General features: G+C 39.9%; 1 protein-coding gene across 5 annotated transcripts in view; it reads left to right on the forward strand.

The window, feature by feature from the left end:
* Positions 1–26,206, forward strand: part of REPS2 (RALBP1 associated Eps domain containing 2) — a 231,723-nt gene that overhangs the window by 164,790 nt on the left and 40,727 nt on the right. For all 5 annotated transcript variants that reach the window (XM_079911205.1, XM_079911207.1, XM_079911206.1 and 2 more), the window contains exon 14: positions 4,597–4,658. In XM_079911205.1, the coding sequence (XP_079767331.1) occupies positions 4,597–4,658 (62 nt within the window). The remainder of the gene's footprint in view (positions 1–4,596; positions 4,659–26,206) is intronic.

Below are 26,206 nucleotides of genomic sequence, written 5' to 3' on the forward strand. Positions count from 1 at the left end.
CTATGTTCATCACTGATATTGGCTTGTAGTTTTTTTGTTTTTTTTTTTTTTTTGCGGTACACAGGCCTCTCACTGTCGTGGCCTCTCCCGTTGCAGAGCACAGGCTCCTGACACGCAGGCTCAGGGGCCATGGCTCACGGGCCCAGCCACTCCGCGGCATGTGGGATCCTCCGGGACCAGGGAACAAACCCGTGTCCCCTGCATCGGCAGGCGGACTCCCAACCGCTGCGCCACCAGGGAAGCCCTGGCTTGTAGTTTTCTTCTTTGTGACATCTTTGTCTGGTTTTGGTATCAGGGTGATGGTGGCCTCGTAGAATGAGTTTGGGGTTTTTCCTCCCTCTGCTATATTTTGGAAGAGTTTGAGAAGGATAGGTATGAGCTCTTCTCTAAACGTTTGGTAGAATTCGCCTGTGAAGCCATCTGGTCCTGGGCTTTTGTTTGCTGGAAGATTTTTAATCACAGTTTCAACTTCAGTGATTGTGATTAGTCTGTTTATATTTTCTATTTCTTCCTGGTTCAGTCTTGGAAGATTGTGCTTTTCTAAGAATTTGTCCATTTCTTCCTCGTTGTCCTTTTTATTGGCATATTGTTGCTTGTAGTAATCTCTCATGATCCTTTGTATTTTTGCAGTGTCAGTTGTTACTTCTCCTTTTTCATTTCTAATTCTGTTGATTTGAGTCTTCTCCCTTTTTGTCTTGATGAGTCTGGCTAATGGTTTATGAATTTTGTTTATCTTCTCAAAGAACCAGCTTTTAGTTTTATTGATCTTTGCTATTGTTTTCTTCATTTTTTTTCATTTATTTCTGATCTGATCTTTATGACTTCTTTCCTTCTGCTAACTTTGGGGTTTTTTGTTCTTCTTTCTCTAATTGTTTTAGGTGTAAGGTTAGGTTGTTTATTTGAGATTTTTCTTGTGTCTTGAGATAGGATTGTATTGCTCGAAACTTCCCTCTTAGAACTGCTTTTGTTGCATCTCATAGGTTTTGGGTCGTCATGTTATCATTGTCATTTGTTTCTAGGTTTATTGTTTAGCCTCCATGTGTTTGTGTTTTTTACAGATTTTTTCCTGTAATTGATATCTAGTCTCATAGCGTTGTAGTCTGAAAAGATACTTGATAGGATTTCAGTTTTCTTAAATTGACCAAGGCGTGATTTGTGACCCAAGGTATGATCTATCCTGGAGAATGTTCCATGAGCACTTGAGAAGAAAGTGTATTCTGTTGTTTTGGGATGGATTGTCCTATAAATATCCATTAAGTCCATCTTGTTTAATGTATCATTTAAAGCTTGTGTTGCCGTGTTTATTTTCATTTTGCATGATCTGTCCATTGGTGAAAGTGGGGTGTTAAAGTCCCCTGTTATGATTGTGTTACTGTGTATTTCCCCGTTTATGGCTGTTAGCATTTGCTTTGTGTATTGAGGTGCTCCTATGTTGCGTGCATGAATATTTACAATTGTTATATCTTCTCCTTGGATTGATCCCTTGATCATTATGCAGTGTCCTTCCTTGTCTCTTGTAACATTCTTTATTTTAAAGTCTATTTCATCTGATATGAGTATTGCTACTCCAGCTTTCTTTTGATTTCCGTTTGCATGGAATATCTTTTTCCATCCCCTCACTTTCAGTCTGTATGTGTCCCAAGGTCTGAAGTGGGTCTCTTGTAGACAGCATATACATGGGTCTTGTTTTTGTATGCATTCAGCCAGTCTTTTGGTTGGAGCATTTAATCCTTTTACATTTAAGGTAATTATTGATATGTATGTTCCTATTCCCATTTTCTTAATTGTTTTGGGCTTGTTATTATAGGTCTTTTCCTTCTCTTGTGCTTCCTGCCTTGAGAAGTTCCTTTAGCATTTGTTGTAAAGCTGGTTTGGTGGTGCTGAATTCTCTTAGCTTTTGCTTGTCTGTAAAGGTTTTAATTTCTCCATGGAATCTGAATGAGAACCTTGCTGGGTAGAGTAATCTTGGTTGTAGTTTTTTCCCTTTCATCACTTTAAATATGTCCTGCCAGTCCCTTCTGGCTTGCAGAGTTTCTGCTGAAAGATCAGCTGTTAACCTTATGGGGATTCCCTTGTATTTTATTTGTTGTTTTTCCCTTGCTGTTTTTAATATTTTTTCTTTGTACTTAATTTTAAAAAATGTATTTATTTATTTATTTTTGGCTCTCTTGGGTCCTTGTTGCTGTGTGCGTGTTTCCTCTAGTTGTAGTGAGCGGGGGCTGCTCTTCTTTGTGGTGCATGGGATTCTCATTGTCGTGGCTTCTCATTTGGCAGAGCACGGGCTCTAGGCACACAGTCTTCAGTAGTTGTGCATGGGCTTATTTGCTCCACGGCATGTGGGATCTTCCCGGGCCAGGGCTCGAACCCGTGTTCCTTGCATTGGCAGGCAGATTCTTAACCACTGTGCCACCCGGGGAGCCCATGTATTTAATTTTTGATAGTTTGATTAGTATGTGTGTTGGCATGTTTCCTCTTGGATTTATCCTGTATGGGACTGTCTGTGCTTCCTGGATTTGATTGGCCATTTCCTTTCCCATATTAGGGAAGTTTTCAACTATAATCTCTTCAAATATTTTCTCAGTCCCTTTCCTTTTCTCTTCTTCTTCTGGCACCCCTATAATTCGAATGTTGGTGCATTTAATGTTGCCCCAGAGGTCTGTGAGACTCTCCTCAATTCTTTTCATGTTTTTTTCTTTATTCTGGTCTGTGGTAGTTTTTTCCACTATTTTATCTTCCAGGTCACTTATCCGTTCTTCTGCGTCAGTTATTCTGTTTTTGATTCCTTCTAGAGAATTTTTAATTTCATTTATTGTGTTGTTCATCATTGTTTGTTTGCTCTTTAGTTCTTCTAGGTTCTTGTTAAATGTTTCTTATATTTTCTCCATTCTGTTTCCAAGATTTTGCATCATCTTTACTGTCATTCCTCTGAATTCTTTTTCAGGTAGACTGCCTATTTCCTGTTCATTTGTTTGGTCTGATGGGTGTTTACCTTGCTCTTTCTTCTGCTGTGTGTTTCTCTGTTTTCTCATTTTGCTTAACTTTCTGTGTTTGGGGTCTCCTTTTCGCAGTCTGCAGGTTCGTACTTCCTGTTGTTTTTGATGTCTGCCCCCAGTGGTTGAGGTTGGTTCTGTGGGTTGTGTAGGCTTGCTGGTGGAGGGGGCTAGTGCCTGTGTTCTGGTGGGTGAGGCTGGATCTTGTCTTTCTGGTGGGCAGGGCTGCATCTGGTGGTGTGTTTTGGGGTGTCTGTGAACTTAGTATGATTTTAGGCAGCCTCTCTGCTGATGGGTGGGGCTGTGTTCCTGTCTTGCTAGTTGTTTGGCATGCGGCGTCCAGCACTGGAGCTTGCTGGCCATTGGGTGGAGCTGGGTCTTAGTGTTGAGACGAAGATCTCTGGGAGAGCTCTTGCTGATTGATATTACATGGGGCTGAGAGGTCTGGTGGACCAGTGTCCTGAACTCGGCTCTGCTACCTGGGAGCGTCAAGCCTCACAGCAGGCTGGAGCACCAAGACCATGTCAGCCACATGGTGGATGGTCTAAGGAGCCCTGCCTGGGCACCTGGAGTGTAGTGGGTGTGCGGTGAACCGCAGCCCAAGATCTACGTGCCCAGTGGAATCGCAATCTGCCAAGGAAACACAGAGCTGAGTTCCTGTCCTGGCAGCAGGAGAAAGGGTATGAATTATTTTTAAGGCATAGAAAGTTGTTTAAATATTAGGCCACATATTACAGATTTGGAAATAAACTGCATATAGTTATATAGAGCATGGTGTGCTTTTCTAAGGAGTTTGTAAAGAATGTGGTTTAACTTGGCCAGTGTGTGATGATAAACTTATTTCTTGCGTGTGATCATGGGCCTTATTTATAATTCGATAGCAGATGTTTGTTTTCATTGTTAAATTACAACTCAGACATTCTTGGCTTAACTCCAGCTTTCTCTGCATCTCACAAAAATTTTTTAAAAGGTTAGAATGAAACTTTCTTTCAGAAGATGCTTCAAATGGGGCCAGATTTTTTTAGAAACAGATTTAATTATCCCTGATAATAAGGATCAGAGGGCGAAAAGGAAATTGAGATCTTTGAAGAATCCCTAAATATCATTTTAGTCCATCATTTGCAGCCTCTCCTACTGCTCTCAGACCCACTCACAGGGCAGCAGTGCTGCCTTGTTGGGATTCTGGATTTCTGGCTCCCAACTCAAGCTAATGAGCAGTGTAATGGCTGAGAGCTTGGGAGAAATAGGAGAGGAGTCAAAGGGCCTAGAGTATTTGAAACTAAATAATTAACATCAGATTAATTGGGGATTGACTGTCCTTCCCGTGCTGGGTTCCAGTCTTTTGATCAAAGAGTGTCATTTCCTTACTGTTTTACACTGTCTTAATCACAACAGCCTATATAGATATTTGGATTTTGGATAGGAGGAAAATGAAAAAGGGATTGGAAATAGCATGTACTCATTTTTTTTTTAAGGAAAAAAAAGCCCTCAGATAGATTTTAAAAATTTAAAATTGTTAAATGCGATAGCTCTTCCCAGTTAACAAGTGGAAGAGTGCTGTGTGTTGTTTTCGGTGGTCCTTAACAGTGTGTATTTTTCTTTTCAGCTTCTAAGTCAGGATTGTTACCTCCACCACCCGCACTTCCTCCGAGACCTTGTCCATCGCAGGTAGGAGACGACGTTGGTTTCTGAGAACTGTCAGTAGGCAGTTGTCCTCCCACTGTGGTTCCTTTGCGAGGGTTGATCACCACAGAACTGGCTGGTCAGGTTCCCAAGATGATGTCTGGACTGGACCGGGAGAGCAGAGTGGGGTTGAATTTCTTCCTATCCAGCCAGCCCCCAGCCTCATGTGGAAAGGGGACAGTTTCCTCAATAAGCAACCAAGCAAATGTGTGAAACAGTTCAGTCTTGGCTGTAGAGGGTTGCATGTGGTCTTCATTACAGAGAGAGGAGCAGAAGGGGTGCCTCTCCGATTGGTGCTGGGGAACGTGGCTTTTCTGTGTAGTATGTGCAGTCTGAGTGCCTATATTTTCCTCAGTGTTTTAGGAGCTGTGTTAATTCTGCATAAACTAAAAATAAATGGTCCTCAGCATGGAGTTAGTGCGCCCACAGTGCTTTTTTTAGGATGGTATTTTCCTTCGGGACAAAAAGCTGAATCAGCAGCGTTGGGAGACTGTATCACCCGAATCTGTTTCACCTGTGAATCAATTCCGCCTTGTTGACGTGTGCTACTATGGCCTTTTACATGAACACTCTTTGTAGAGTTGAAAATGAGAAGCAAAACAGCAAATCCGTGGAGTGTGGTAAAGAGTGCTACAGATCCTTCCTTTCATTAATTGCTCCTGAAGAAACTATCTTTAAAGACTCTCTCTGACTTTGGGCAGGAAATGTTGAGAAATTTCTCTATAAAGCGACCCAGTTTCTACCTCATTGCTCTGGGTAGTTCAGAGCATACGTTTCCATATGGTGCATCTCAGGACTCGCTGAGTCACTGAAACCACTTTAAACATTGGCTTGTCCTTCTTTTAGAGAATTAGGTGGTCTTTAGTGTCCACTCAACCTCGAGATGCAAATACCATGAGACATGGGCTTCCTCCTTCAGTTTGAAGGGTAATTAAACCCCTCTTCCTCCTGACCCACATATAAATAAGTGAGAACCGTTTTTTCAATATTCCAGTGTTAGCTTTACGAGAGGTTAATTAACCAGTCAACAAGTGTTTATTGAGTCCCTGCTATTTACTACTGCCAAGCTTTAGTTCCATCCTTGCCCTTCCTTGCCTGTGATTTCTACTCATTTAAATTATTAGCTGTGTTTACTGAGCATCTATAGTAGAGCACGCATTTGTGCTAAGTGCTTTCAATGCATTATTTAATCTTCGCAAAAACCCTATGAAGTGTAGGTATAAATATTAACCTTAAAAAAAAAACCAAAAAAAAAAACAGATGAAGAAGTTGAAGCATACAGGGGTTAAGCAAGTTACCCAAGGTGACATAGCTAGTAAACAGTAGAGCCAAGGTCCATCTCCTGAAGCTTCCTCCCCCTTCCCATTGTTGGAGTCAAAGTATCCGTGTGTACAGGAAGACAGGGCTCCATTGCGCTGGCAGTTGAGGCTTTCACCATGTCCCCCAGGAGGACCTAGATGAGCTGATGCTCCTGATTTACACCAACAGCAAGCCTGTCACAGCAACATTAGTGGGCGTTCCGGAGGTGCTTATCTACCAGCTGCTGGTTTCAGACCAGGACTTGGGAGCCACCTGGATGAATGCTTGGAACACTTGTCTGAAAGGGCTTTTGTGACCAACCTCCTTATGTTTCTCCTGCTGCACAAGTGACAGTAGTTAGTTCCCGGTTGTGAACCGTGCTGCCGCTATCAGCAGTCCTCATCTGAGCTGCTCTAGGTGGGCTTCCTGCCTGCTCTGGGGCTTGGTGACTGAGGAGCTGGTGGGGACCTGGGAATTCTGAAGTCAACTGTTAACGAAAGAGACTGCTTGTTTGTCTATCAGATTTCCCATCACAATGTATAAACAGTGAGCCTAGCACTCCGCCCAAGCCTCCAGCTCAGCTGCCTAACTATGGAGTTTTCAGACTATAGAAACAGGTGTGTACGAAAGCAGGCAGAAGAGCCCTCCACCACTTCGCTCTCCTACACTCCCCTCCTCGCCCACTGTACGTGGGACACACACGGTCAACAGAGGAAGTCCTGGCTGATCCACACATGGTGGTGTTTAGTCTTTGTGCCGTGTCAAATTCCTACTGTTGGCCCCAGGAGAAAGTCACCTAACCATCTGTATGGAGCACCTATATGTTTCAGTCTTTCCAAAACTACTTGTGATGAAGCCTTCTCCTGGGAGATATTAATAGGGCTGTGTGGTAAGACAGATTTGCTGCCTCTGTACCTGCTCTGGGAGATTTGCAGTGCACGCCAGCTCATTAAGGGCTTTGAAGTCTTACAGTAAAGCAACCTGGTCAATTTTTTTTTTTTTTTTTTCTTGTGGTACGCGGGCCTCTCACTATTGTGGCCTCTCCCGTTGCGGAGCACAGGCTCTGGACGCGCAGGCTCAGTGGCCATGGCTCACGGGCCCAGCCGCTCCACGGCATGTGGGATCTTCCCGGACCGGGGCACGAACCCGTGTCCCCTGCATCGGCAGGCGGACTCTCAACCACTGTGCCACCAGGGAAGCCCCAACCTGCTCAATTTTGTTAAAGCTGGCAGCTTTCTAGCTTGTGACCATTCATCCCTTTATTTATAAAATACTGTTAATATCCTGAGGGCGTAGCACATGATTATACACCAGCCTTAAGGTATTGGTAAGAACATTTCCAAACATCTTTAATCTGTCACCTCATCTATATATTATGTGATTAAAGTTAAATTTTTATATCTTATGCCAATAGGTTTCCCTAGAAGAGGTGAAAATGAAAAAGAAAGTTTACCACACATTAGCTTGGGATTTCAAATTGTTGTATTTTAGGTTTGTTGTGTTTTCTTCGTTGCTTCCTCATGAGAGAGGAAGAAGGAACAGAAAAGCAACAAATTTTATTTATAGAGAACTTAAATACTCTGAGTTATTCTTTTGCTATGTTAAAATTTTTTTGACTGTTCTTTGGTATATATGGACAATCAAGGTGACTTTGGAAAAAAATATATATATACTTAACTACAGAGACTTCTTTTGTAGGGCTTAAACTGTAGTACTTAGGGGAGAAACCAGGAAGCCTGGTATAGTTAAAATCATTGTATTTATTAGTAGCTTTGAGAAGAGATTAAGATTAAAAGTTTTTGGATTTAACATTTTCATATTATATAACTTGATAAACGGGCAAGACTAGATTATAATAAAGAAAACATTTTATTCCCCCAAGAGGAACACTATTTAAAAAACTATGTGGCCAATCAGTAATGCACTATCAGTTTTTAAGTATGTAAGAGAGTTTGTACAGTTGCAGATACGTGCACAAAGATATATATATATATATATATGTTTATATATATATACAGATAGATAGATAGATACATACATACACCAAAAGTCTGTCTCTAATTTTATCAAGTGAGAGATGAGATTTAGGTTTTCAGCATAAAATGCAGCCTCACTGGCCCTTAGACCAGGCACCACCATGGTATGAACATCTGGATTAAGTTATACAAATGGGGCCTTGGAGTTAGGAAAAGGAATAAATTCAAAGAAACTGATCTTATTTTTCATGCTATATAGGTAAGATCAAGAAGGACCAAGTGAGCATATAAAGAATCAAATGTTTTGGTCCCACGTTTTCCTGTGGACAGGCCGGAGAGCAGGGTGTAGTATTTTGGCTCAGGCTAGAGGCCAGAGGTGACACTTGTTTTTTTAAAAGACTGATTCATAGTGTAAATGATTAAAAAGCAATTAGAGGTAACTGTTTCATATGGAGCAGTGTTAAAATGAGAGTTAGTTAAACTTATTAGCTCATTGTGTGCATATGAACTGAGTAAAATGCCATTCACAGGGTTGGTGCTTGTCCTGTAGGTCTGTTTTCTGCTCGGGGCCTGTGTGGTACTTCAATAGCCAAATCCCTTTAATAGTGTTGATCTCGGGCCAGATTTCTTGTAGCAATTGTGATAGAGCCACAGCTTCAGTGTAGTTATCTTTAATAAAGAGGAGATTTTTTTTTTGGTCCAAAGGATAATATTTTCAGTTTTGTGTTAGCACCACATTTGATGAATTGCAGCTCCCTATAGACTCATGTGCTCTGAATTTTCCTACTTATACCACTAATTTCTCACTTTATAACGGCAAGTGCTCTTCGCGAGCAATGCAGTGAGCACTACAATAGCATTGTGGGATGAAAGGGCTATGAAGGAAGCATTTTAGCAATACTTCTAAGCTCAGAGAGACCAAGAGGGCTTCATGCAAGGGCCAAGGTTACCAGTGAAATGAGTTTTACAGAATCAAGAGAACTTTTCTTTTTAATGGCTGAGGGGTTCAGAACATTACTGTAGAGAAAAAGCAAATGCAAAGAAACAGGTGTACAAGAGGTCCCTGTGTGTTGGAGGAACTGCCCGCAATTTGGAAAGCTAGGAGGTTTTAGACGAGAGAGATTTCATGTTCGGAGGTGGCAGTGAAGAGCAGCCAGCCTGCTCACTTTAGTCCCGGTGGTGCCAGAGCTGTGGGAGAGGAAAGGCCCCCGATGAGAGAGTTCCGTCTGGGGAGCAGCTGCTGAGGGGACAGCACAGGGTGTCACTCAGCACAGCAGCGCTCACCCTTGCGGACACCAGCATCGTTTGGGGGAGCTTGCAACCTACTGAGGAGTTTGTAGAAGCTCCCCAGGTGATTCTGAAGTGCAGTCAGGATTGCGAGGCACTGGATTAAGGTGAGAGGAAGGAATGTTCAAAGAAGAAGTTGAGAATATAGGGGATCTGTTGATGCTCCACCGCGAGTTCTTAAAGGGCACGGTGGGAGGCTTTCTCAAGCTGGGGAGGGTGGGAGACACGAAGTCCGGTTAGGGGATATATCCAGACCCTGTGGGGACAGGGACCCTGATCACAATGAATGTCCTGGGGGTCCCGGGCTTCTGGTGATAACTGATTTCAGCAGGGTCAGGGGGCATGATGGGAAGGTCTTGCTGGAATGACTAGTCGCTGTGTGCCTCCAGTCCTCTGTGTACTGTTGTGAAGGACTAGCCATGAACACAGATGGCCTTGAAAGGACTCCATAGTCCATTCAGCTAATGTGTCATCTGACTTTGCCATCTGGCTAGGATCAGGTCTCTAAGGCTGTACTGAATCCAGTAGGGATATGCTGGGCATGCCGCTTTACTTCAAAGCCAAATTTCTTAGATACAAGTTGATATAAAATACTCTCTTCATTTAATTTGCAAGGGAAGACTGAGGCTCACTTAAACTCAAATGGCAGTTTGTAGGCCCTGAAGTTCTGAAATATTTGATACTCCATGCTTTTTTTTAAAAAAAAATACATTGTCCTTGTAAATGAGTATCTTTTCATTTCAAGACTGTTTTCCTTAAGTTAATATAGTTGATGATACAAAATAGTAAATTCTCCTGGGAGACGTTTAAGAGTTTTAGAGCTCTCTCTCTTTTTTGGCATTACTAGTGATTATGTAAGTCTCTTACAGGGTTATGTAATATGTTTTTAAAATGTAAATTTGATTAAAGTATAGCATGCATACTGAATCCATTTTAAATTCATACTAAATCCATTTTCAGGAGAGTAAAATGAAGTATTATCTCACTGGCAATTTTCAAATATCTATAAGAAAACAGCAAGAAACATTCTTGAAATGTAAACAACATAGAAATGTTACTGCTTCTAAAACTTTGTGGCTTTTTTCTTTATTAAATTAGAACCCTGTGGGCGTATATCACATATCATGAGATCTTTTGCTATAATGTGTTCAGATGATGTCATGTAATGTACATTAGTTACTAAATCACCTTAATATATTGGTTATGTAGATGAAGCATATTTGTAAGCTTTCCAAGGTATACACGGCATCCTGATTTTCACTCATCAAAATATAAATTTAGTATATGTCAAGAGGTAGTCTTCTATGTACTTATGTATTAGAAACTCAGTAATTATTTTGAAGAGAATTTACAAACATATATCACCTAAGATGCCATCTTCATTTTCTTCCAAAGTGTTACTCTCTTCTGTCCTACGGTGCATGCTGAAGATTAGCTGAAAATCACAGTATGTTAGTGAGTGTTTCAGTGATTAAGGAAAGAAGATCTAGGTCCAGGATTTATCTTCATCTGCGATGATGAAAGAACGTAATGAAAGCTGTACAGCATTATACAAATGTGTCTGTCCGTGGTCTTATTCTTAGCCTTACTATTATGAAGCTCTATGGCTTTATGGGAAGTAAGCAAATTCATGTGACGGACCTACTATCTCTTCTAGAAAATGAGAAGATTAGACTAGATAGATCCTTTTACTGCTTAAAGTTTCTGATCATGTGTTGTATTCCTCGGTCCAAGAAAAATTTTGTTGCAAGTATAGATGAAACATCACAAAACACAATTGAGGACAAGATGGCTTAGACTAATTTCTCCCTGCTCTCCCACTGCTAAGTACAACTAAAAACTCTAGGCATAATATGGCAGAAAGAGGATTTCAAAAGATGTAAAGAGGAAAGCAGGCTGACTAGGGCCTCAGGAGTTGAGGAATAGCATAGTAGTGAGTCCCCTGAGTTTTAACAAATCTTTCATATATCCTGGACTGGGCACTGGAGGAGCCTGCAACCCAGAACCACTGACAGATGCAAACAAAAACATATACTCCCCAGCCAAAGCACTGGGAAGGAGGTAGCTAAGCTGGATATAGACCTTTTTAACAATACTTGCTGTACCCCAGCCAAACACCATGGATGCTCCCCCCTCTGATGTCAGCAGGGACCTACTGGAGAGGCTGGTATTTTGCTCCTCATGTGGTAGCAGTAGACAGCCCAGAGTGGTGCTTTCCTAGTCAGCAAACATGGCTTCAGCAGAGACCAAAGGGGGAATCTAGTCTCTCAACTGTGACTGATGGCAGCAGATCGCCTGGGGAGGCACTTTACACCCCCACAGACAGTGTCACTGGAGACTGAAACATTCCCAGATAAGCAAAACCTCAAGGAATTTGTCATTAGTAGACTTGCCCTGTAAGAAATGCTAAAGGATGTCCTCCAGGCTGAAATGAAAGGATATTAGACAGTGCCTTGAGGCTCTAAAAAGAAATGAAGAAACGTAAAGGTAGCTACATAGGTAAGTATAAAAGCCAGTAGTGTTGCATTGTTAGTTTGTAACTCCTTTGTTTTTCTATATGATTTAAAAGGGAAATGCTTAAAACAATAATTTAAAATCTGTGTTAATGGGCACACATGCATAGAGATGTAATTTGTGACAATAGTAATATAAGGAGGCAGCAGGGCTGTGTAGGAGCAGAGGTTTCTATACTATTGATATGAAGTTGGTATTAATTCAAACTTGTTATAAAGTTAAGATATTAACTAATTCCTAGGGTAACTACTACGGAAAAAACTAAAAAAAAAAATGGAAAAAATGAGAAGGTAATAAAAATGTTACACTAAAAAAAAAAATCAGTTAATCACAAAAGAGGATAGTGATGGAGGAATTGAGAAGAAAACAGGTATAAGACCTGGAAAACAAACAGCAAATGGCAAAAGTAAATCTTTCCTTATTAGTAATTACTTTAAATTATATGGATTAAAATCTCCAATTAAAAGGCAGAGACAGGACTTCCCTGGTGGTCCAGTGGTTAAGACTTCACCTTCCACTGCAGGGGGTGTGGGTTCGATCCCTGGTCAGGGAGCTAAGATCCCACATACCTCATGGCCCAAAACCAAAACATAAAAGACAGAAGCAATATTGTAACAAATTCAATAAAAATACATTAAAAGAAAATATATATATTAAAAAAAGGCAGGGACAGACAGAATGCATTAAAAACTATCCAAATATGTGCTGTCTACAATAGACTTCACTTTAGATCCAGTGATACAAATAGATTGAAAGTGGAAGGATGGAAAAAGATATTACATGCAAATAGTAACCAAAAGAGAGCTGGGGTGGCTATACTAATATCAGACCAAAATAAACTTAAAGACAAAAATTGTTACAGGAGACTTAGAATGACATTATGTGTTGATAAATGAGTCAATCCATTAATGTGATAAAAATTATAAACATATACACACCTAACAACAGAGCACCAAAATATGTGAGGCAAAACCAACAGAACTGAAGGGAATAATAGCCAGTTCTACAATAATAGAGACTTTAATATATCACTTTCATTAATGGATTGACAACTAGACAGAAGACCAGTAATGAAATAGATACCTAATAGACGTCTATAGAACACTCTACTCAACAACAGCAGCCTACACATTTTTTCTCAAGTGCACATGGAACATTCTCCAGGATAGAAAATATGTTAGGCCACAAAACAAATCTCAGTACATTTAAAAAGACTGAAATCATACAAAGTATCTTCTCTGACCACAGTGGAATGAAAGTAGAAATCAGTACCAGAAGTAAAACTGGAAGATTCAGTAATATGTGGAAATTAGATGACATACTCTTAAAAAACCAAGTGGCCTTAAGGGATACACAAAACAACTAGATGTACAAATGCAGAGTTGTTAAAATGCATTTGAAATTAAGAGATGGGCAACTTAAAACAATCATATATTATATGATATTTATAGCATATTTTATATATTGCTATATAAAAACTTCATGGTAACCACAAACCAAAAATCTATAATAGATGTACACACATAAAATAAAAAGGAATCCAAATATAACACTAAATATAGTCATCAAAAGGAACAAAGAAGACCTAAAAAAACACCAAACAATTAACAAAATAACAATAAGAATATACATGTGAATAATTATCTTAAACGTGAATGGACTAAATGTTCCAATCAAAAGACATAGTGTACCTGATTGGATATAGAAACAAGACCCACGTACATGCTGTCTACAAGATACGCAGTGTAGAGCCAAAGACACACACCGACTGAAAATGAGGGGATGGAAAAAGATATTTCATGCAAATGAAAATGACAAGAAAGCAGGGGTAGTAACACTCATATCAGACAAAGTAGACTTTAAAACAAAGGCTATAAAAAAGACAGAGAAGGCTATTTTATATGACAAAGGGATCAATACAAGAGGAGGATATTATACTTGTTAATATATATGTACCCAATACAGGAGCACCTAAATATATAAAGGAAATATTAACAGACATAAAGAGAGAAACTGACAATAATACAATAATAGTATGAGACTTTAACACCCCCCATATATCAATGGACAGATCAGATGGAAAATCGTTAAGGCAACAGTGGTCTTAAATGACATAATAGAGCAGTTGGACTTAATAGTAAGGACATTGCATCTGAAAAGACCAGAATACACATTCTTTTCAAGTGCACATGGAATGTTCTCCAGGATAGATCACAAGCTAGGGCACAAAGGAAGTTTCAACAAATTTAAGAGGATAGAAATTATATCAAGCATTTTTTCCAACCACAGTGGTATGAAACTAGAAATCAATTACAGAAAAAAACAGGAAAAGCACAAACACATGGAGAGTAAACAACACACTCCTAAAAAACCAATGGGACAATGAGGAAATCAAAGAGGAAATGAGAAAATACCATGAGACAAATGAAAATAGAAACACAGCTTTCTACAGTCTGTGGGATGCAGCAAAAGTAGTTCTAGAAGGGATGTTAGAGGGATACATGCCTTCCTCAAGAAACAAGAAAAACCTCAAACAACTTAACCTAAGCGTTCTAAAGGAATTAGAAAAAGAAGAACAAACAAAGCCCAAAATGAGCAGAAGGAAGGAAATAATAATGATCAGAGAGGAAATAAATAGACCAAAAAAAAAAGAAAAGATGAAACCAAGACCTGTTTCTTTGAAATGATAAACAAAATTGATAAGCCTTTAGCCAGGCTCATCAGGAAGGAAAGAGAGAGGACCCAAATGAACAACATAAGAGATGAAAGAGGAGAAATAACAACCAATACTACAGAAATACAAAAAATCATAAGAGAATACTATAGACAGTTATATGCCAACAAATTGGACAACCTAGAAGAAATGAACAAAGTTCTAGAAACATAAAACTTGCCAAAAATGAATCAGGAAGAGACAGACAATTTGAACAGACCTATTGCTAGTAGTGAAATTGAATTTGTAATTAAAAAAGCTCCCAGCAAACAAAAGCCCAGGACCAGATGTCTTCAAAGGAGAATTCTCCCAAACATAAGAATAACTACTACCTATCCTCAAACTATTCCAAAAAATTTAAGAGGACAGAACAACACTCCCAAATTCATTCTGTGAGGCCACCATGACCCTGATACCAAAACCAGACAAAGACACTACAAAAAAAGAAAATTACAGACCAACATCTTTGATAAATATAGATGCAAAAATTCTCAACAAAATATTAGCAAACTCAATTCAACAATACATAAAAAAGATCATACACCATGATCAACTGGTATTTTTTCCAGGGATGCAAGGATGGTTCAGTATTCACAAATCAGTGTAATACACACCATCTTAACAAAAGGAAGGATCACTATCATGTAATCATCTCGATAGATGCATAAAAAACCTTTGACAGAATTCAATATCCATTCATGATAAAAAAAAAACTGTCATCATAGTTGGTATAGAGGGAACATATCTCAACATAATAAAGGTTCTTTATGACAATCCCACAACTAACATCATACTCAGTGGTGAAAAGCTGAAAGCATTTCCTCTAAGATAAGGAACAAGACAAGGATGCCCACTCTCCACCACTTCTATTTAACAATGTATTGGAAGTTCTGACAGCAACAATCAGAGAAGAAAAAGAAATATCAATAAAAAGCATCCAAATTGGAAGGGAAGAAGTAAAACTCACTATTTGAAGATGACATGATACTATACATAGAAAACCCTAAAGTCTCCACCTCAAAACTATTAGAACTAATTAATGAATTCAGTAAAGTTGCAGGATACAAGATTAATATACAGAAATCTGTTGATTTTCTATACACTAATAATGAACTATTGGAAAGCAAGAGCAAAGAAAAAAAAAAAAACCAAAAAACAACCAAAAAGCAGTTGCCCCAAAAAGAACAAAATACCTAGGAATCAATTTAACCTAGAAAGTGAAAGACCTATACTCTGAAAACTATAAAACATTGATGAAGGAAATTGAAGATGATACAAAGAAATGGAAAGATATCCTATATTCTTGTATTGTTAGAATTAATATTGTTAAAATGTCTATACTACCCAAAGCAATCTACAGATTTTTAAAAATTTTTTATTTATTTATTTTTGGCTGCATTGGGTCTTCGTTGCTGTGCACGGGCTTTCTCTAGTTGGGGCAAGCGGGGGCTACTCTTTGTTGCGGTGTGTGGGCTTCTCATTACAGTGGCTTCTCTTGTTGCAGAGTACGGGCTCTAGGCGCACAGGCTTCAATAGTTGTGGCACGTGGGCTCAGTAGTTGTGGCTCGCGGGCTCTAGAGCGCAGGCTCAGTAGTTGTGGCACACGGGCTTAGTTGCTCAGCAGCATGTGGGATCTTCCTGGACCAGGGCTTGAACCCGTGTCCCCTGAATTGGCAGGAGGATTCTTATCCACTGCGCTGGGAAGCCCCAATCTACAGATTTAATGCAATTCCTATTAAAATACCCATGACATTTTCCACAGTAGAACAAAGAATCCTAAAATTCATATGGAACCACAAAAGACCTCAAATTGCTGAAGCAATTTTGAGAAAAAGTGAACGAAGCTGGAGGTATCACTCTCTCTAACTTTAGACTATACTGCAGAGCTACAGTAAGCAGGACAGCATGGTACTGGTACACAAACAGACACATAGATCAGTGGAACAGAACAGAGAACCCAGAAATAAACCCATGCACTCATGGCCAATTAATTTACATCAAAGGAGGCAAGAATATACAATGGAGAAAAGACAGTCTCTTCAGTAAGTGGTGTTGGGAGAACTGGACAGTTACATGTAAAAGAATGAAATTAGAACGTTTTCTCACACTATGTACAAAAATAAACTTAAAATGGATTAAAGACCTAACTGCAAGACGTGAAAGCATAAAACTAGAACACTTTGACAAAAGTAGAAGCAATACATTTTTGGATCTGTCTACTAAGAGAAAAGAAATAAAAGCAAAAATAAACAAACGGGACCTAATTCAAGTTAAAAGCTTTTGCACAGCAAAGGAAATCATCCGCAAAACAAAAAGACAACCTAATGAATGGGAGAAAATACTTTACAAATGATATGACCAACAAGGGACTAATATCCAAGATAAATAAACAGCTCACACAACTCAATATTTTTAAAAAAGCAGCCTGGCTAAAAAAATGGATAGAAGACTTGAATAGATGTTTTTCCAAAGCAGACCTGCAGGTGGCCAACAGGCACATGAAGAGATGGTCAGTGTTGCTAATTATTAGAGAAATGCAAATCAAAACCATGATGAGACATCACTTCACACCTGTCAGAATGGCTGTCATCAAAATGACCACAAATAACAAATGTTGGCTAGGATGTGGAGAAAAGGGTACTCTTGTACATTGTCAGTGGGCATGCAAATTGGTGCAGGTACTGTGAAAAACAGTATGGAGGTTCCTCAAGCAACTAAAAATAGAACTACCTTATGATCCAGCAATTCCATTCCTGGGTATACATCCAAAAAAAAATGAGAACACTGATTTGGAAAGATACACGCACCCAGTGTTCATAGCAGCATTATTTATAATTTCCAAGGTGTGAAAGCAACCTAAGTATCCATCAACAGTGAATGGATAAAGAAGTGGTGTATATATATAAAATGGAATATTACTCATCCATAAAAAGGAATGAAATTCTGCCATTTATAGCAATATGGATGGACTTAGAGAATATTATGCTTAGTGAAATAAGTCAGGCAGGCAAAGACAAATACTGTGTGTTATCACTTACGTGTGGAATCTGAAAGGTAAACAAATGTATATAGTAAAATAGAAATAGACTCACAAAGAAAATAAACTAGCGGATACCAGTGGGGAGGGGCAAGATAGGCGTATGGGATTAATAGGTACAAACTACTATGTATAAAATAGGTTAACAACAAGGGTTAGGGTTAGGGTGCAGCACAGGGAATTATAGCCATTATTTTATAATAACTTTAAATGGAGTATGGTCTGTAAAAATGCTGAATCACTGTGTTGTACACCTTAAACTAATATAATATTGTAAATCAAGTATACTTCAATTAAAAAAAAGAGGAGGAGCTAGCTAAACCCGAAGCTAGCAGAAGGAAGGAAATAATAGAGTGGAGATAGATAGAGAATCGGAAAACAACAGGGAAATCATTGAAACCAAAAGTTGGGTTTCTTAGATGATCAACAAAATTGACAAACCTGTAGCTTGACTGACACAACTCCTCTTGTGTTGTCCTCTAGTTAAAATAAAAGGCTGTATTTTAAATTAAAATTAGGTTCTGATAAATTTCTCCCTCACTGTAGATAACATTGTTTTGAATTTATCAAGGCTGAAGATTCAAGTAGATTATTCTGCTTTGTGTAAGACCTTTTTTCATATATTGATTTTGGCAGTACATTTTACTCTATGGTACCTAGCTCTAGAATTGTTTCATAGTTTACTCAAAAAGCTAATCATATTTCCAGGTTGGTGTAGCATGAAGAAACAGTTGTGGTTTAGACCAGTCTTTGTTGATAGAATTTTGAGAGCTCTCCAAGTCCTTTTATAAGGATTTATTAAAGGAATTTGAAAAGTACTATTTTCATACAGCTGGCACTGAATGAGAAATTCAAAAGGCATAGGAAATGGCCGTAGTGAGAAGTTCAAGGAGAAGAGAGAGTGATGAAATACTGGCATTGGAATAGAGGAGGAAAGATTAAGTATAAATCCCCTCCTTTTAAAAGGAGCACTCAGAGTTTTCCAGCTATCAACAAATGCCATTAGAATTTTCCCCAAGAGCTTGTTCAAAAGAAAGGAAAAGTTCTATGATGACATTTATTTTAGTATTATTGATAAAAATTAAAACAATACAGACAATACAAATGCCCAAGAAGAAGGCTCTGGTTAAGAGTATTGTATGTATATCCACCCAATAGAGTATTAGACATCCATTAGAATGTTTACAGGGAAAATAGTAGAAAAGATCCAAATACAGAAATGTTTACTGATTGTACCACATAAAAGTATTCAGTAGAACTTTGATAGTAAGATATTCTACTCTCTGAGAGTGATCTTGAAGGTCCATAGAAAACACTGATCGGCCCCTTTGCTGTGGTCAGAGTTTAAATTCCTTTTCCTTTGTTGCTGGCCAGTGTTCGCTCCTCATTGGGCCTTTGAACTTGGAAGTTAACTCCTCAGTGAATTTCCACTAACTCTTTTTAGGGGTCTAAAGGGGTCGCTTAAGTAATTCATCTATAATTTAGCTATCTCATCTTATGATAAATTGTTTATATAAGTACATTCTCTATTTTGGGGAGACTTTTTGTGAGAGGTAGATTTGTGAATTTGGGTATCCTTGAAGGTCTCTATACGTTTCAATCACAAATGTCACGTATCTACTGTTGAGCATTTGGAAGTGGACTGCAGTAACTGGTAGAAGTTTAAATAGCTGTTTTGGTGGGGAAATTAGGGAGTTTTTCTTTTAAAGATTTCCTCTTTCAATTAAAGATTGGGAGAAAGGGAAAAAATGCTCTCTGTTATGACAACTAGAATAAAACAAAGTCAAAGCTCTATCAGAATAAAATGGCCTTTGGAAGCTACTTTTAAGAGACCATGCTCTCAGAACTTGTGATGAGGCATATAATATTGCATAATCGTATAGTTAGGATAACTCCAGCAATTGTGAGGTTCACATAAACCTTTTACTGAAATACATAACCTAGTAGTTTTTTTCATCCATGTTCTCTGGATGGTAAACTTATTGCCCTTTCTATTAAGTGGTAATTTTGCTGCATGTATGAATAGAATTCTAGGTTGAAGATTATTTTCCCTCAGCATTTTGAATGTATTATCTCCTTCTCTTCTGGCATTTATTTTTGTTGCTGCTGAGTATTCTGTGAATCTATTTTGGGTTCCTTTGGAGTTACTATCTTTTCTCTGTGGTGGCTTTTAAAACTTTATTTTCGATGTTCTGTTGCAATTTCACTGTGATGTGTCTAGGCATAGATTTAAATTTATTTATTCTAGATGATGATTGGTATGCACTTTCCATCTGGAAAATCATGTCTTTAATTTTTAGAACACTCTTAGTCATATCTCTGCAGGTTTTGATTCTCTACTTATTTCTTCTATTTTCTTCTCAAACTCATTAGCTATGCTTCTATATCTGGTAACACATCTTTTATTTCTAGTAGTGGTACTTTCATCTTTTTATGTCATGATCTCTCTGGGTTGGCTGTGGATGAAATCTTTGACTTCCAAATTTATAACTGTTTATGATTCCGGGTTTTATAGTCCATTCTTTTTTATGTTAATCTGTTCTTGTTTCACTTTTCCCAATTTCTGTTTCATAGTTCTCTGTTCTTTTTCAGGATGCATTCCCTACTTTTAACTTTGTGGGTTCTAAACAAAATTATTTTAAAGTTATTTTCAACTTGTTCTGTCTTCATTTTAGTCAGGAGTAAATTCATCTTATTTTTGGGAGGCTGTTCTTACTGCTGGCTTTTTTCCTTCCATGCTTTTTGGAAATTTGCTTAGCAGTCTTATTTGGTATCGGAGTTTCAATTTCATTCTCAGTTCTCCGAGCTCCTCTCTTCCTAGCAGTTCAGTGGTGTCCCTGCCAACCATACCCCACCACCCTGCGCCCATGGGCCTCTAGTCTGGGGCCAATTCTTCTCCTTGAGGTTCAGCACTTCCATCTGGTACAGATGTAAGTGATCATGCAGATGTCACCAGATGGTGGCTGAGCCCAAGACCAGGCTAAAGTGTTGTATCTGTTTCTGCTTCCTTTCATTAGGAGGCAGCCCCGAGCACCTTCACAGGCTTCTTCGTGGCTTTGCAGGTTTATAGGTAGTGAAGTGTCACCTTAGCCTCTGGCTTTAGGGAATGAGCTTGGTGCGGGAACCCTGCCTCATGTGGGGCATTTAAATCCCTGTTATTCTGCTGGGTATGAGCTCTCAGCTGCCTCCACCTGCTGCTGAACCCTCAGCCTGGCCTACCACTTGGGGTTTTTTTGGCTGTTTTGGATTTTATTGTTTTTATACAACAGGTGCTTATTAGTTATCTATTTTATGCATATGCCTGCCACTTTGTGATTTGGCCCCACAGGGATCTTTGTCTTGCTGCTGAGTGTGTCTTAGTCTTTCGAATTTTATCACTTCTGTGCTCATGCTCTCCTTTGTCATTGCATAGCATTTTACAGAACAGGAAGTTGAAGTTCAGAAAGCAGAAGTGAACTACTTGGGACCTCTTCGTTAGTAAGTGACAGAACCAGCTTTTGTAGAACAGGAGAGCTGGGAAAGGTTTCTGGGCTGGTGCTAGAAATTTAATGATAAACCTTGAGAGAGAGAGAGAGAGAAATCATTCATCGCACATCATAAAAATTAACTATAGGTATGCTGAGCACAAGTTAATAAGGATTTTCAGTCTCTCTGCCCATTTTCTAAATATGAAGTATCGATATTTCCTAATATTAAGCTAAAACGTTTATTGTTTAAAGTGCCTTCCCCAGGGAAGACTTAACGTTCAGCTTTGCCAAAATAGGTTGCACAGTTTGGTCACTGGGCCATATTTGGTGTAGCCGAAGGCCAAGTGTAATCCATATCCTGCTTTCAAAAAGGGAAAAAGAGGCAGAAGTTTTACATCATAAATAATTATTATTTATGCATTTCAGAATTGATTTTAGAAGTATACAAACCATTGAGGCTTTGCGATTATTTATTTTATAAATTTATCATGTACTTAAGTATAGTGTTTATGTGTCAGATGCTCTTCTAAGTCCTTTATAAATATTAACTTATTTAATCCTAGCAACCATGTGCAGTAGGTTCTGTTGCTATCGTCACTTTGCAGATAAGCAAACTGAGGCACAGAGAACTAGAAATTTGCCCAGAGTCACCCACAGCACGTTAAAGCTGTGATTCTGACCCTGACTATCTAGGCTCAGAGTGCCGGCTCCACCCACCATGCTCTGCTATGCAACCACGTCTCACAGTTATTTTCTTAACCTCTCTCTTATTTATTTATTTATGCATGCGTGGGCTTCAGTAGTTGCAGCACGCGGGCTCAGTAGTTGTGGCTTGTGGGCTCTAGAGCGCAGGCTCAGCAGTTGTGGCACACGGGCTTAGTTGCTCTGCAGCATGTGGGATCTTCCTGGGCCAGGGCACGAACCCTTGTCCCCTGCATTGGCAGGCGGATTCTTAACCACTGCGCCACCAGGGAAGCCCACCTCTTTTTTCTTAACAACAGAGTTGACATATTATCACCAATACATTTTATGTTCTGAAACCTCTTAATAAATTAGCTTTATCCTACCACTGGTAACTTGTTTTCTTTCCTAGGTTTCCCCTCCTTATGACATTTTGCTTGTAATGTTATTGTGTAAAGCTTACTGTGCTAGCATCACTCCTCTGAAAGATGCCTTAAGTTCATCTAATCAGTTCATCAGGGGTTAATGAAATGTGCTTACGAGAGGCCCACACTTTGCTGACAGCTGTGGGATCACAAGGGTTGTGATGTGCTCTTTCTCCTCCAGCTCCTTTCCCCTTCCCCACCCTCTGAAAGCGGCCACGCCTAACACCTTCCATCCTGTAGTCTCTCATGGTGTATGTATGTAACTGTGTCATTTTCCATGTGTCTAATCTAAACCCATTTTCTCATGCTCTGTGCTCAAGGATTGTAGGCGATTGCTGGGCACCATGTTTCCTATAACTAACAAGATAGCCCAGTGTTTCCCCTGGGAGTCAACTACGGCTGGTTTCTAGGTTCCTGAACAAAGGAATCTTTATTTCTCTTCTCTGACACCCCCACACAGTGATAAAAAGCAGGAAGCACCCCTAAGTGTCAGGGGAGAAGCAGGATGGGATGGGAGGGTGCCCCCCTGTGCTGTGGTGTCACTAGGAGAGGATGGTGGAGGATGCCCAGAGGGTGGGCCCAGGGAGGCAGCCTGACAGAGTAGTTAAGAACGTGGGCTTGGGGTACAAATCCTCTCTCTGCCTCTTACTGGCTGTGTGTCTTTGGACACATTTACTTAGCCTCTCCGTGTCTCAGTTTCATCATCTGTGAATGAGGATAGTTGTAGTGTCTACTCTCATAGGGTTGTGATAATTAAGCGAGTTAATATCTGTAAAGCACTTAGGATGGTGCCTGGCACATGGTTGGCTCTCACCAACAATGAACTATTATAATTATCAGTACAGGCCCAGCGAAGCAGAGGTGGAGTCTAGTTGGCAAACAGAAGAACAGACTCAGGACAGCCAGAACTTCATGATCACGAGCCCAGAATGAGTGCCGGGCTGGCTTACTAAACTACTTGTGTTTAAACCACCTTCTTTCCCTTCTGTGACCTTTCGCGACTGGCCTTCTGCCTACATCAGGGGTCAACAAACTACAATCTATAGGCCAAATCCACATGTCACCTGTTTCTGTAAATAGTGGAAATGAAAAGGAAAGGAATCAACAGAAAGACAGTTCCCCCATCAGCCTTTTAACCCACCATCTCCTAACACAAGGATTGCAATGCCTGTGTCTATAGTTTGCGGCTTTGCCTTGAGGACCTTTTTCTGATCAAGATGCTCTGTCTTTCCAACTTTACTAGTAAAACCTCGAGCAAATATCATTTATTCACCTGGCAGCTTCCAAGGCTTGCTGTGGGTGGTCCTTCTCAACTCTGTGTTTCTGAAGCATAACTAGAAGAAACCAACTAAGGCCTTGCCTTTAAGGTGAGGAAGAGGGAAAGAAGCTTGTCCTGGGAAAACACGATAAAGGAGTTGTTTCTTCCCGTCTCCCTCCTGAATACCCTGCTCTGCTCAGCAAGTTCTGTAGGTATCCCTTACTTGTGTGCTGGTAAATCTTCTCTCTGAGAAAAGAAAAAGCCCCTATTTGTAGCTGTTGCCAACCTCTGCTTGTAAATATTCCCACATGGTTGATCGCAGGTGCAGCTGGGAAGGGATGTGCCTCATCATTGGCTCATTGGTACCAGTGTGCCCTGTGGTAGACAGCTTTATTTTGCCACTGAATCTTTGTGTCAGTATTCTCTGTGCCAGGGGAAAGGTTTTTTGTTGTTTTGTGGGGGTTTTTTTCGTTTGTTTTTAAATCTAGGGCACTGTTCCAGCCCAGTCCCAAACTGTGCTGAGAGAAATGGGGCCATGTCTTTCAAGTCAACTTGAAATGAATCTTCCTTCTTGTTTACATTTAACTTGTGCCACTAGGTGGCACTTTAAGGACATTACAGGAAATTGGCTTTACTGGATTTATTTTTTAACTTTTTATTCAAGTATAATGTGCGTATTGAAGAGTACATATTGAGTGTTCAACTCAGTGAATTATCACAAGCTCAACCCACGTGTGTTATTGGCACTCAAATCAAGAAGCAGAATATTACTGGTGCCTAGAAAGCCCCTCTTATGCTATCTTTCAGTTCCTATCCCTTATTCTTAGGGTTCCCACTATTCTGACTCGCAGCAGCATAGGTGAGTTTTACTTGTTTCCTGCCTTATATAAGTGGAACCATGTAGTATATACTCTTGTGTCTGGCCTCTTTTGCTTACACGCTGTTTGTGTGATCCATCCAGATTGTTGTATGCGGTTGTAGATCATTGCTGTATAGTATTCCGTTGTGTATGCAAATATGTCACTGTTTTCTCTTTCTTTTTTTTTTTTGGCTGTGTCGGGTCTTTGTTGCTGTGCCAGGCTTTCTCTAGTTGTGGCAAGCAGGGGCTTCTCTTCATTGAGGTGCGTGGGCTTCTCATTGTGGTGACTTCTGTTGTTGTGGAGCCATGGGCTCAAGGTGTGTGGGCTTCAGTAGTTGTGGTGCGTGCAGGCTTAGTAGTTGTGGCGCACGGGCTTAGTTGCTCCAGGGCCTGTGGGATCTTCCCGGACCAGGGCTCGAACCTGTGTCCCCTGCATTGGCAGGTGGATTCTTAACCACTGAGCCACCAGGGACGTTCTATATCACTGTTTTCTACTGTTGATGGATATTTGGGTAGTTTTCAAATTTTGGCAGTTATAAATAATGCTGCTATGCATATTCATGTACGAGTTTCTGAGTGGATGTATGTTTTCATTTCTCTTGGGTCTATCCCTAGGAGTAGAATTTCTGGGTTATATGGTAAGCATATGTTCGGCTTTAGTGGATGCTGCCAAATGGTTTTATAAAGTGTACTGATTTATGCTCCATCAACAGTGTTCTCATTTCACTTCCACATCCTCATCAATACTGAATTTATTTTATGGCTGGTTCCTAACTCTTACATAATTTTTACAGCTCTCTCTCTAGCCAGCTATTTCTAATTGAGTTTCTTCTAAAGCCACTTTTCTCTGATGGACCTGGCTCATGCAGGAAGGGCCGTGTCATCCCAAAAGGGGACATTTATCACAGTCTAAGTATGAGCTATCAGCAGTTAGAAGAAATGTTATTGAAACACTCCATCACTAATACAGAGCAATGGGAATGGGAAAGGAATTCAAAATTATAAGTGTGGTAAAACATCGAGTGAAGCTAGGACTTTGAGGCGCTTTGAAATTTTTATATTGTATTGTTGCCAGTCTGTGTATGTCAGGTGTGAGGGACCAGCAAAAGATTTTTAAAGGCCTTGTAACCAGATGCCTTTGAATTTTGATGGTGGTGGGTACCTGTTTTAGTAAGAGTCTGTTTGGTGTGGCAAGGGGCGTTCATATAGCATCTTTCTTCAACCCTACAGTGGGGAAAATGGGTCTCAGGAGAATCTTGCCGTATATCACCTGTGTTGTTGACTCTTTGGGCTGTGTTATAATATGGCTTTACATATGGGATGAATAGAGGGTGGGGCTCAGACTTGGTTCTATTACTAGAAAAGAACCAAAATCTAGTTATGGTCAAATATTTTTCTTTTAGACCAAAATGCAGTGCCCATAGTCCTCTAGTTGTAACAGGAAGTCTGTTTCGTGGATGTTGTCCATAATCCAGTAGGTTCCAGGAATCCCTGAGTGATTATGCTTTGTGACTTTCGTATCCAGGGGCTAGTTGTCCATTATAGTTGCTGATTATCCACTTCGTTGAAATTGTCCCTGAGCTCCTCTGTCAGTGTTCGCCCGAGTGTCCCTGATGTTGGACTGGCCTGCTGTAAGGGCACCAGAGTTACTCAGTGCAAGCTGCCTGAGATGTTTGTACTGAGGCAGCCACGAAATCTGCTTTTATTTGTAAAAATGTCTTCCCTCTCGTATTGGTAGCAGTAATATCCAGTGGCACAAATTTGGATTGTGGGCAGCCTGCTCTATGGGATCTGCTTATTATCTAAGCCAGAGTCAGCACTCTCCCAGTCAAGGTTTTCATCTTTTGGCAAGAGGGGAAAAGTCCCTCATGTTGAGTTAGCTTCTGCTTACAGAAATAGATCCTGTGCCTGGGAAACCAATTGTAATTTTACTCCCGATTATGATAGTAGCTGCCATTAGTGAATAGCTACTGGGTTACTGTGCTTCGCACCCGAGACAGATGTTTCACTTAATCTT

This window comes from Stenella coeruleoalba, assembly GCF_951394435.1.
Source record: "Stenella coeruleoalba genome assembly, chromosome: X".
Classification (NCBI taxonomy): domain Eukaryota; kingdom Metazoa; phylum Chordata; class Mammalia; order Artiodactyla; family Delphinidae; genus Stenella; species Stenella coeruleoalba.